The 12,404-nt window shown below is 38.9% G+C and overlaps 1 protein-coding gene across 1 annotated transcript in view; it reads right to left on the reverse strand.

Moving 5' to 3' along the window:
• Positions 1 to 1,023: 1,023 nt before the first annotated feature.
• Positions 1,024 to 12,404, reverse strand: part of COQ3 (coenzyme Q3, methyltransferase) — a 32,503-nt gene continuing 21,122 nt past the window's right edge. The window contains exons 5-7 of the mRNA XM_004372412.3: positions 10,990 to 11,232; positions 8,103 to 8,262; positions 1,024 to 2,732 (exon numbers count right to left, since the gene is read on the reverse strand). Of these exons, the coding sequence (XP_004372469.3) occupies positions 2,512 to 2,732; positions 8,103 to 8,262; positions 10,990 to 11,232 (624 nt within the window). The 3' untranslated portion in view covers positions 1,024 to 2,511. The remainder of the gene's footprint in view (positions 2,733 to 8,102; positions 8,263 to 10,989; positions 11,233 to 12,404) is intronic.

Below are 12,404 nucleotides of genomic sequence, written 5' to 3' on the forward strand. Positions count from 1 at the left end.
TTATGCCTCTGGATCAACAGGCAAAGAAGGGAGTTACCATACTGACTGGTGCGATTGATCCTGATTACCAAGAGGAAATCAGATTGATATTACATAATAGAGGTAAAGAAGAGTATGTCTGGAATGCAGGAGAGTCCTTGGGGCGTCTCTTAGTACTACCACGCCCTGTGATTAAAGTCAACGGAAAACTACAGCAACCTAATTCTAACATGACTACTATTGACACAGACCCTTCAGGAATGAAGGTTTGGGTCACCCCACCAGGCAAAGAACCACGACTAGCCAAGGTACTTGCTGAGGGCAAAGGAAATACAGAATGGGTGGTGGAAGAAGGTAGTTCTAAATACCAGTTACGGCCATGTGACCAGTTGCAGAAAGGGGGACTGTAATTGTTGAGTATTTGTATGTTGTATGTGTGCCTCAAATATTTTTGTTTCCTTTACTTATAAAATATAAGCTGTAAATGGGGCTAGTGCATTTTCGATTGTACACATGTTAGTTGTATCATGTTAGGCGCAAGTATGACTTTTTCATTATCTTTATTCAGAGATTATGTATGGTTCAAGATGTGTACATGTGCCAAGTAGACAAGGAGTGGACTGTGATGGTTAAGATTGTGTGTCACCTCGGCTGGGCCATGATTCTCAGTGTTTTAATGTAATCACTCCCATGATTGAATATACTGTGAGTAGACAATCAGATGAAAGGGAGTCTCCTTGGGGGTGTGGCCCACATCTGTATATCAGCAGACATTCTGGCTTTTTGCTGTCTCTGGATCCTGCGGCTGCTTCCTGTTATCTCATCTCCCTTTCTTGGGACTTGAGCTGTCAGCTTATCTGCCTAACCTGAGATTTGTCGATCTGCACAGCCTGTGAGTGGAAGCCCTGGTCTCTGACCTGCCGATCTTGGGCTTGCCAGCTTCTGCAGCTGTGTGAGTTGGGAGAGGCCTCTACCTTCATCCACGGACCTGGGACATTCTAGCCTCTACAGTCGCGTGAGCTGTTTCCTTGATATAATCTCTCTCTCCATATATATATATTTATACACTTCATTGGTTTTGCTTCTTTAGAGAACTCAGCCTAAGACATTAGGTATAGTCAATTGGAGGTCGCTTGTGACTTTAGTGAGAACTGCCTCAACAAAGCAATGATGGAGGGAGCCAGATCAGAGTGAGCTGTGAAGTTGAAAGAGTGAGACAATGGGGACAACTCTTTTAATGAATTTGGCTGTGCTGAGTAGGGGAGAGAATCCTATTCACTTTTCCAGATTTGTCTCCCCAGTTTTCCAGGCTGTTTGCTTAAGGACCCCAAATCAACAGATACTGACAGATTAATACATAAAACATATAAGCTTAAAAGTGAAAAAGGCTACAAAGTAAGAGTTGACCTTCTAGATGTGCCACATGCTTTCAATACGTTTATCACATTCAGTCAGCAACCCCTGTGTGTATCCTTATATACAGCATCCACACTTTCAGAAACAGCTAGAAACTCATACATCAAGAGCCATAAAAATATATGCCAGCCCGTTTAATTATACAAATGTTTTTAGTTATAAACTGTTAGCTGACAATGGAAATTTCCATATCTGAGTATTTAAACTCAGTTTAAAGAAATCCTTTCTGCGTAAAAAAACAAAAACCCCATAAATCATTCATGAAACTGTCCAACATAATTTGAACTTCTTGATTTTAATGTTCAAATCCAAATCCAGACATACTTAACAATCATTTGCTTTTTGACAAAGAAAGATTTAAAGGGGAAAAAAATTTTATCTTCCCAAATATAAGTGGTATGAAACTATATTTGGTTTTCTTCAGTCAGAAGCATAACTGCCTTTAGCTAAAAGCAAATAAACAGAAACACAGGTGATACTCACTCCTTTAAATTAAAACAGTTTATAGTACATATGTATATGTATACATGCTCAAATATATAATCTGTAGAATGAAATGATATACACATACCCTATTTTTACAACAAAGGCTGAGGAACTTAAACTGCTAGATCACACAATACCTTGGGCAAAACTTTTTTTATTTATAAAGTTTTCAACAATCCCTTGAAAGCAGCTATTAGGTATAAACAACAAAAACTTCTGTTCAAAGGTTTTAGCCCTTTGTATTGACCTTTTTTCATAATTTTCAATCAAAAGATCAGCTACAGGCAGTCTCCCAGGTTACAAACTTCCGATACGGACAACTCATACTTACCCCTTAATGTCATGTAATTTGCCCTCCTCACTTTGAAACCATTGAACCAACCCCTACTCACAACAAATTCTTCATCACAATCACCTTCACTTGCTGCATGTGCAGCTTTTAAATAATTGAAAAGCCTTCGAGCCTCTTCTTGCACTAAAGTAAGGCTAAATAATAACCTGTTCCGATTTACCTACAAATTTGACTTAAAGACACAAGAACAGATCTCATTTGTAATCCAGGGATTTCCTGTATATATTTTTTTGTACTTGTAAACATCAAGTCATATTACCACAGTCCTCAGAAATGATTCATTTCTTCAGCTCTTCATGTACACCTGGGTTGGCGGAGATGTTAGCTCGGAGCTCCTCTGTCTCCTCATTTAGAACAGGCTCTGCAGGTGCTGGGGGTTCCTCTACCTTGGATTTTACAGCATGAGCTGCATAGTTAAGGCTGGTATTTTCACTCCAATGCCAGAAGCCTGAGAAGGGGTTATAGAGCATTCCTGTCACAGTTTGAACTGACAGACCATCTGGGGGAAAAAAAAATCAGAAATATTAATTTAATATTTAATAGATATTAAAGAGTTTTACACAACTCTCCTTATTAAAAAAGGATTCCTAACTTAACGGGTAAAAATACTTTGTAACCATTCATTGCACAGTAGAACACAGACTCTAAAGCAGACTGCCTGGGTTCAAATCCCAGCTCTGCCACTTACTAGATGGCGACCAAGGGCAAGTCATTTATCTTTCCTAAGTCTCAGTTTTCTCATGTGTATAGAACATATCTCATTGAGTTGCTGTTAGAATTAGAAGAGCTGATGTGTGTAAAGTACTTAGTACAGTGCTGGCATTTGGCAAATACTTAATAAACATTAGCTGTTACTAGAAAATACCTGCCAACAAGTGATTATCCCTAAAAAAATCTTTAAAATATTTTTCCTATTCTATTTCAACAAGGTTACTTGCAGAAATCTTCAGAACTTATTACATTGCTGCGGACTTGGATAATATTACAAATAAAATCAAAAGCTTATTGATACACTGTCATAGGAACAAAAAGCATGAGAAATACATGAATCTAAGTATTTGATGGGAATACCAAAAGCCAAATAAATGAATTGATAAATGTTGTTACTTAATAGGAAGTCAATACATAAATCAAGCGCTTACTATATGTAAAGCAGAGTTAGGCACTGTATGAAGTACAAAAAGGAGACAGTCTTGCCCTCAAGGCCCAAGAGGGGCTAAGAAAACATCAAAATAACCATAATATAAGCCATACTATATTGTTGTTGTTGTTAGGTGTCGTCGAGACAGTTCCAACTCACAGCAACCCTACAGGACAAAGCAGAATTGCCCTACAGGGTTTCCAAGGAGCGGTTGTGGATTCGAACTGCAGACCTTTTGGTTAGCAGCCATAGCTCTTAATTACTGTGCCACCAGGGCTCCAAGGTATACTACAGGTCACGTAAAATACATAAAAAGTGATAAGGACATATGCATACCTATGTTTACTGCAGCATTATTCACAACAGCAAAAACATGGGAACAGCCTAAGTGCCCTTCAAAAAATGAGTGGATAAGCAAAATGTGATATGTACATACAATGAAATACCACATACCCAGAAAGAACATGAAACATATAACATGAATGGATCTGGAGGACATAATGCTAAGTGAAATAAGTCAATCACGTAAGGACAAATATTTTATGATCCCACTTTTTTATAAGAAGACAAGAACAGACACATATACAGAGACCAATGTTCATTGGTAGAGGTGCACGGTGGGGAGTAATTACTTTCTAGAGCACAGATACTTGTTATTTTTGGTGATAGGAAAAGTAGCACCAAATGTGGGTGTCATGAGCGCAGCCTGACCAAAGTAAACAATGCCACAAAGAAGCGCAGAAGAGAAAATGATATTTGTGCTAAAGAATATGGCATATACAATTTGTCAACAACACCAACAATAACCCAAATATGAGTGCATGGTCACATACGTATGTGTATAGGCATATATGTGTATGGGTAGGTAGGTGTGTACATATGTGTGCACAGAGTATCTATATGTACGTGCACATACAGATATGTGTGTGCACTCATGTATATTCTTAGAGGACAGTTACAAATACTTCTCAGACATATCCAAACACCTTGCAAGATGGTTTTCTAGGTTTGAAGGCTTAGGACCTTAGTGTCATGAGACAACTCAGTCAACTGGCAGAATACAGTTCTCACAGAGTTTATATTCTGCATCCTAGTAAGGCGAGTAGTGTCTGGGGTCTTAAAAGCTTACAAGCAGCCAAGATACAACAATTGGTCTCTACTTGTCAGGAGCAAAAGAAAGAGGGAAACCAAAGTCTCAGAGAAGAAACTAGTCTACAGGGCTTATAATGGATTGAATTATGTCCCCTCAAAAATGTGTGTAGCAATTTGGCTGGGCCATGACTCCCAGTATTGTATGGTTGTCCTCCATTTTGTGATTGTAATTTTATGTTAAAGAGTATTAGGATAGGATTGTATAACACCCTTACTAAGGTCACATCCCTGATCCACTCACTGTAAAGGGAGTTTCCCTAGGGTGTGGCCTGCACCACCTTTTATCTTACAAGAGATAAAAGGAAAGGGAAGCAAGCAGAAAATTGGGGACCTCATACAACCAAGAAAGCAGTGCCAGGAGCGGAGTGCGTCCTTTGGACCCAAGGTTCCTGCGCAGAGAAGCTCCTAGTCCAGGGGAAGACTGATGATGACGAGGACCTTCCTCCAGGCATCAGAGAGAGAAAGCCTTCCCCTGGAGCTGATGCCCTGAATTTGGACTTCTAACCTACTAGACTGTGAGAAAATAAATTTCTCTTTGTTAAAGCCATTCACTTGTGGTATTTCTGTTATAGCAGCACTAGATTACTAAGACAGAATTTGGTTCCAAGAGTGGGGTGCTGCTCTAACAGATACCTTAAATGTGGAAGCAGTTCTGAAACTGTGAATGGATAGAGGAGCGGCAGTGGCAGAGGACCAGCAGCAGCAGAGAACTGGCAGCGGCAGAGAACCAGCAGCAGCAGAACCTGGAGACCAGCATGAGACGGCGCTGGAGCTGACCCAAGGAGCAAGAGAGTTGAATGCCTGTGCTCACGAGGCTTCCTGGCAGAGTGGGGTGCCTCCAGGCACTTACTGGTGGAGCTACAGAGCTTTGGAACACTTGCCCCAGCAGGCCAGATGCTGGCGTGAGGCCCAGTAGCCGAGAGGCCAATAAACCAGGAAGCAGAAGCTGAAGAGACAAGGAACACAAGAAGCTGAGCTGACTCAGTCTCAAAAAGTATGGCTATGACCTCTGAGGTTTCAGAGCGTGGAGCCATGGCCTCTAGTGTTTCTAAGGGTGGAGTCACCACTCAGATGAACTAGGAGAATGATGCACCTAAAGCCAAGAGAGCAGAGCTGCTGTCCCAGTGGGCCTAGAAGGCAGAGCTGAAGCCCAGGGCTGAGGGGCCTCCACTCAGAATTTGCAGAGTGTGGCTAATACCTAGAGTCTGGAGGGCAGGGCCATTGTGTAAATTGTCTCAGAGAACAGAGGATTATTTTCAAAGCTTTGAGGGCTAATGTAATGTGTTCTGCTGACTTACTTGGTACCTGTTATCCCTTCTTTTCCTCCAGTTTCTCCCATTTGTAATGGAAATGTCTAGTTTGTGCCTGTTCTGCCAGTGTACCTTTGGAAGCAGATAACTTGTTTTCTAAATTTCATGGATGAAGAGGAATTTTTGGATTTTGGACTTGGGAGTTAAGACTTTTGCTACGATATGATGGGATGAATACATTTTGCATGTTGCAAAGATATGATTTTTTTGGGGCCAAAGGGTGAAATGTCATGGATTGAATTATGTCCCCAAAAAATATGTGTTATAAATTTGGCTGGGCCATGATTCCCAGTATTGTGTGGCTGTCCTCCATTTTGTGATTGTAATTTTATGTTAAAGAGGATTAGGGTGGGATTGTAACACCCTTACTAAGGTCACATCCCTGATCCACTCACTGTAAAGGGAATTTCCCTAGGGTGTGGCCTGCACCACCTTTTACCTTACAAGAGATAAAAGGAAAGGGAAGCAAGCAGAGAGTTGGGGACCTCATAACACCAAGAAAGCGTGCCAGGAGCAGAGCGCTTCCTTTGGATCCGAGGTTCCTGTGCAGAGAAGCTCCTAGTACAGGAGAAGATTGATGATGATGAGGACTTTCCTCCAGAGCCGACAGAGAGAAAAAGCCTTCCCTTGGAGCTGATGCCCTGAATTTGGACTTCTAGCCTACTAGACTATGAGAAAGTAAATTTCTCTTTGTTAAAGCCATCCACCTGTGGTATTTCTGTTACAGCAGCATTAGATGACTAAGACAGGGCTAACAGCCTAAATGAGCCACAGCCTCATCCACCCTGAGACCAGAAGAACTAAACAGTGCCTAGCTACCACTACTGACCATTCTGATCATGACCACAATAAATGGATCCTGATAGAACAGGAGAAAAATGTGGAACAGAACTTAAATTCTTAAAAAGTCCAGACTTACTGGACCAGCTGGGACTAGAGGACTCCCTGAGACTACTGCCCTGAGATACTCTTTAAACTTTTGAACTAAAACTATCCTCTAAGGTCACCTTTTAGTGAAATGACAGACTGGCACAGAAAATGAAGAATACTACCCATGAGTACAGTGATCCATTACAAAACCATCTATATGAGACCAAAAGACCAACAATTACTCTAAAGCAAAGATGAGAAGGGGGCAGGGAAACTAGAGTACTGGACATGAACAACCAGAATACAATTAAAGACAATGTTTTGACACATTATGAAAAATGTAACCAATGTCACTGAACAATTTGCATAGAAATTGTCAAATGGGAACTTAATTTGCTATGTAAACTTTCACTAGGAACACAATAGAATATTATTTTTAAAAAGTGATAAATTCAAAATATATCTGTGTGGAGAAATCAGTAAAAATAATACGTAAAGATAAGCTGATACAATCAGCCTCACTATGGCAAACTGAGGACGTATAAGAAATACACATTTGTACCTTATCCTTAAAAAGTGAAGAATAAATGGCCTAAAGGTATTCACTGATCATCTATTATTTGCCTGGCCACAGGTACCACAGGTGAGAGAAAAGTGGTATCTAATATTTAATTCTCACATCAAGGAGTTTATGACCTATTTGAGGAGCTGAAACCAACATCCAAAAAATAACGATCTATTTAGTTAAATGCTAGGTTGTGTGATTAATAATTATAGATATGGTTTTAGTTTAGTGTTGCTATAACAGAAATACCACAAGTGGATGGCTTCAACAAATAGAAATTTATTCTCTCACAGTTTAGGAGCCTAGAAGTCCAAATTCAGGGCACCACCTCTAGGGGAAGGCTTTGTCTGTCGCCTCTGAGGAAAGGTCCTTGTCTCCTCTCAACATCTGTGAGCCCGACATTCCTCAGAAATCTCCATGTGTCTTGGCATCAATCTTCCCCTGGGTCTAGGAGCTTCTTAGCGCAGGGACCCTGGGTCCAAAGGACACACTCCGCTCCTGGCTCTTCTTTTTTGGCGGTAATGAGGTCCCTTTCCTCTCTGCTTGCTTCTCTCTTTTATATCTTAAAATACAACCTAATCCTGTAGATTGTGTCCTGCCTCATTAACATAACTGCCTCTAATCCTGCCTCATTTACATCATAAAGGTTAGGATTTACAACATATAGGATAATCACAGCAGATCACAAAATGGAGGACAATCACACAGTACTGGGAATCATGGCCTAGCCAAGTTGGCACACATTTTTGAGGGACACGATTCAATCAATAAAAGATGCATTAAAAGTTCAGTTAGGCCTTGTAAACTGAAAAAATTCTTTTTAATACTTACTTGATTCCAGAATGCTCTCCAGCTTTTCAGGTGAAACAAACTTCTCCCATGTATGAGTACCTTTTGGTACAAGACCTGCAATTTGCTCTGCAAAAATAATTCCCAAGGCATAGGACAGTTGTGTTTTGTTGATTGTAGTAATGAATAAAGAACCACCAGGCTAAAAAAAATATACATAGAAGTAAAATTTAAAAGGTCAGGAGTATCAGTTAGGTAAAGGCTTGGCTTCCTCTTTCCCTGCCTTCCTTCCGAATGATCTTCCTTAGTGCAGCTGAGATATATAAGTACAATCAAAGTGTAATTTAACAAAAAAGAGTATTTTTTTATCTTGGAAAATTCATTATTAAAGGTAGTCTTCTACAGATGCATTCACTGTATAACAGTTCTTCCAACTCTTAAAATCATACATTACTATGGTTTACATTTATATCACATAGTCTTTTGTCAAATCCTTTATAATAAACTCAAATACTTTATAATAAAAATAGAAATAAGGTCAGGCTGCTTTTGCTTGTTACATGTGTACATTTATGCTTTCCCATACATCAACACTGTTTTCTCTTTGAGTGCAAAGACCTCGGGGGAATGCTGGGTCTGCCTAACTTGTTTGGGATAGCACAGAGCCACACATCTTGTGCCAGGGAGCAGTTCCAATAAGTGTTCCCTAAAAAACATTAATGATTAAGCTTTATAAGTTTTGTTGTTGTTTTTTATTTCATTTGTATAAAGTATATTAAGAGATCGAGATAAGCATTTATGGGACTCTTTAGTTTGCAATTTTTAAATGACTATATTTATGGTGTTGCCTACATTTACTCCCACCAATAGCAAGGACACTAACATCTCCTTTCTCTTCTACACATTCTGTTAACCAGGTAGGGATAAAATGCCAAAGATGCCTCCAAAATATTCATATTACTATAGACATAGATATGTGTGGCATAGATACGTGGTATTAGAGAGAAAGGAAGGGAGAAGGAGATAATATATCTCAAATACCACCCTGAACCAAAAGTAAAAGACAGGAGGAAGCCTGAAATATTGGCATGTGCCCCTAAATAAAAACTGAAATATCATACATCATCACATATTGTGAATTTTCTCTCTAAAACACTAATATTCTAAAATATCTTATTAAAAATCACTTATGAATATCTAATCTGTGTTCTACACAATCTTATTCTAAGGAAATAGTGGCAAGCAATGGTCATAGTGACCCTACAGGACAGAGCAGAAATGCCCCCTAGGGACTCCAAGGAGCGGCTGGTGGATTCGAACTGCCAACATTTTGGTTAGCAGCCAAACACTTTACCACTGTGCCACGAGGGCCCCTATCTGTGTTCTACACACTCTTATTCTAAGGAAATGGTGGCAAGCAATGGTCATTTTTTAAAAATAAGCTTTACACTAAAACAAAAATTAGCTTTAAAGCCCACAATGCCAGCAATTCTCATAAGTATGAAAGAAACTGCATTCATACCTAATGACTGACACACAACACAAAAATTAATAATTAAGGAGTTGTACTTGGGAAATATGAACTAAATGGAATGAAATCCCGTTTCAGAGAAACATCAAGAAACTGTCAGAGACTAGAGGAGACACTGCAACTAAATGCAAGGTGGGATCCTGTATTGGATCCTACAAAAGACAAAGGACTTTAGTGAAAAAAAAAATAAATAAATAACGCAATTTAGCAAGGTCTGTAGTGTACGGAATAGGATCTAGCCAACATTAATTTCTTGGTTTTGAGAAATGTACTATGGTTATATACAAGTCCAGTACTAGGGTGAGGCAAGTGAGGTGCCTAAATTACAGAATTTAAGGAGGCAGTCTCTCAGGGCCATGCAAGTGCAGGGTGAGCACCCTGGGACTGCCTCCTTAAATTTTGTGCCCTAGGAACCTCGCTTGCCTCACCCTAGTCCCAACTCTGATTATGTGAGATGTTAACATAAGGAGAAACTGAGTGACGGGGATATGGGAAAACTCTGTACCATCTCTGCAACTCTTCTATATATCTAAAATTGTTTAAAAATAGAGTTAAAGAAATTTGGAACCACACTCAGAGGACTAAGTCTGCAAATTATATAAGCATAACAATGTAATGGGAAGAACTAGACTTGTAATCAAAAGATCTATCCTTAAAAGTCCCACTTACTGGCCCAGAGACCTATGATGACATCTCTCAAATCCTGAGTCCGCACTGGCAAAGGAGGTGCTAACAATGCCTGTCTTACCTTCCTTACCTTGTTGTAGGTAAAATTAAGTGAGATCATATGTATGAAGTACTCTTTTATAAGCTGAAAACTGTTGTACATGTATCACATGCAGAGTTACCTAAATGTGTTAAGTAAATTTATGGCACAGTGGTTAAAGTGCTTGGCTGCTAACCATAAGGCTCAAACAGACCACAGCTCCAAGGGAGACAGATATGGCAGTCTGCTTCCATAAAGATTTACAACCTTAGAAACATTATAGGGTTGCTATGAATCAGAATCAACTCGATGGCAGTGGGTTTTTAATCCAAATCAATTTTTTGGTAATTCTCATTCAATGTTTATTAGCTGTTTAATCCAGGCTATCCCAACAGAGAAATACTGCTACAAATGTATAGTTTTCCAATTTTTCAGCAATAAAACTTTATAATATCCCTGGCAATCAAGATACCAACAGAATACTGAAAAACCCTGGTATTGAGGGCCAAACTGAAATATGGAGCCTGGTGACAAGGACTCTGCAGCAGAGATGCTGTCTCTTAACACTGGCTTCACAGTTCCTCCTTCCCTGTATCTTGCCTGCTGGACTGCTAAGGTATCATAGGACAGTTTATTGCTATGGACATTCACACACATGCAAAAGAAAAACAAACAAACTCTGTAAGTCTTACTTTTAACACTCGACAGCAACACTGTATAAATGTTTCTAGATCAACCACGTGTTCCACAACCTCGGAAGCCACGATGGCATCAAATGTTTCTACAGTTTCTTCCACAATCTCTTCCAGAGAACATGCTCTGTACTCTATCCTCTTAGCCAGGACTGGATCAAATGATTTATGATGTTGTGCTGTTTTAATGTTCTCATCCACAGGATCGATTCCAATAACTGAAGCCCCAAGCCGCCCTAGAGGCTAATGGCATAAAAAACTGTTACCCTCAGGAAGAAAACAGAACACTTGTTAGCAATAAAAAGTTTATCAAAAATGATACAAGATTAGTCATGAGATAGTTACTGGAGATGGTTCATGGGTACATGGGAGCTCATTATACCGTTTTCTCTAGTTTTCATACACTGAGATTTTCCATCATAAAAAGTTTAAAAGTGAGAACAACAACAATTAAAATAAACTTATCAAGAGCCACTTGAGGACAATGAAAAAAAAAACTATTTTCTCTAGATACATTTACATGCACACAGTAAATTATTAACATATTTAATGTATAATAAATGCAATATGCCATTGTAAAAACAGCAAAATTTCTGAGACCTTCAAATTTTCTAAAGAAGTTTTTTTTTTTGACTGACTAGAAATGATTCTTTATAGCTAATTCTTTCAACTTTTATATTCAATCAATACCCATGACATGCCCAAGTTTTTAAACAGTCTTAATTTTGATCAAAACTTGCCTAATATTTACACTAAATAAGAAGTTAGTCAATAAGCTACATGTATAAACCATTATTTTTAATGTTAGAGCCATTAGATCTGCAATAACACACTGAGCAGACAGCAGAATATGTACAATATAATCTTGCTTATTTATAATTTGATATACCGTATATTTCTTTTTATAATCTTGTTTAAAACAATATTTCATTGTGTTTTAGGTGAAAGTTCACACAGATATTTGGTTCCCCCTTAACAATTTTTATACAAATTGTTCCCTGCCACTGGTTACAATTTTTACAATGTGTCAGCATTCTCATTATTTTCATTCTGTTTGTTCTGTTTCCATTGATCTAGCTTACCTTACCTTCCTTGCCTTCTTGTCTTTGCTTTTGGGTAAATGTTGACCCTCTGGTCTCACATAGTTAATTGTTTAAGGGAGCACATTACTTGAGGATGATACTGTTTATTTTATAAGCCAATCTATTGTTTGGCTGAAAGGTGATCTGTAGAAATAGCTTCAATTCCAAGTTCAAAGGGTATCTTAGGGCGATAGTCTCAGAGGTTCCTCTAGTCTCTATTGGTCCAGTAGGTCTGGCCATTTTTAGGAATGATACACCACATACTCTTCGTTCTAAAGGATATATTTTTCACATATTCTAACTTTCCTGAAATTTGCCATAGTCCACTGCCAG

This window comes from Trichechus manatus, unplaced genomic scaffold (assembly GCF_000243295.1).
Source record: "Trichechus manatus latirostris isolate Lorelei unplaced genomic scaffold, TriManLat1.0 scaffold00017, whole genome shotgun sequence".
Classification (NCBI taxonomy): domain Eukaryota; kingdom Metazoa; phylum Chordata; class Mammalia; order Sirenia; family Trichechidae; genus Trichechus; species Trichechus manatus.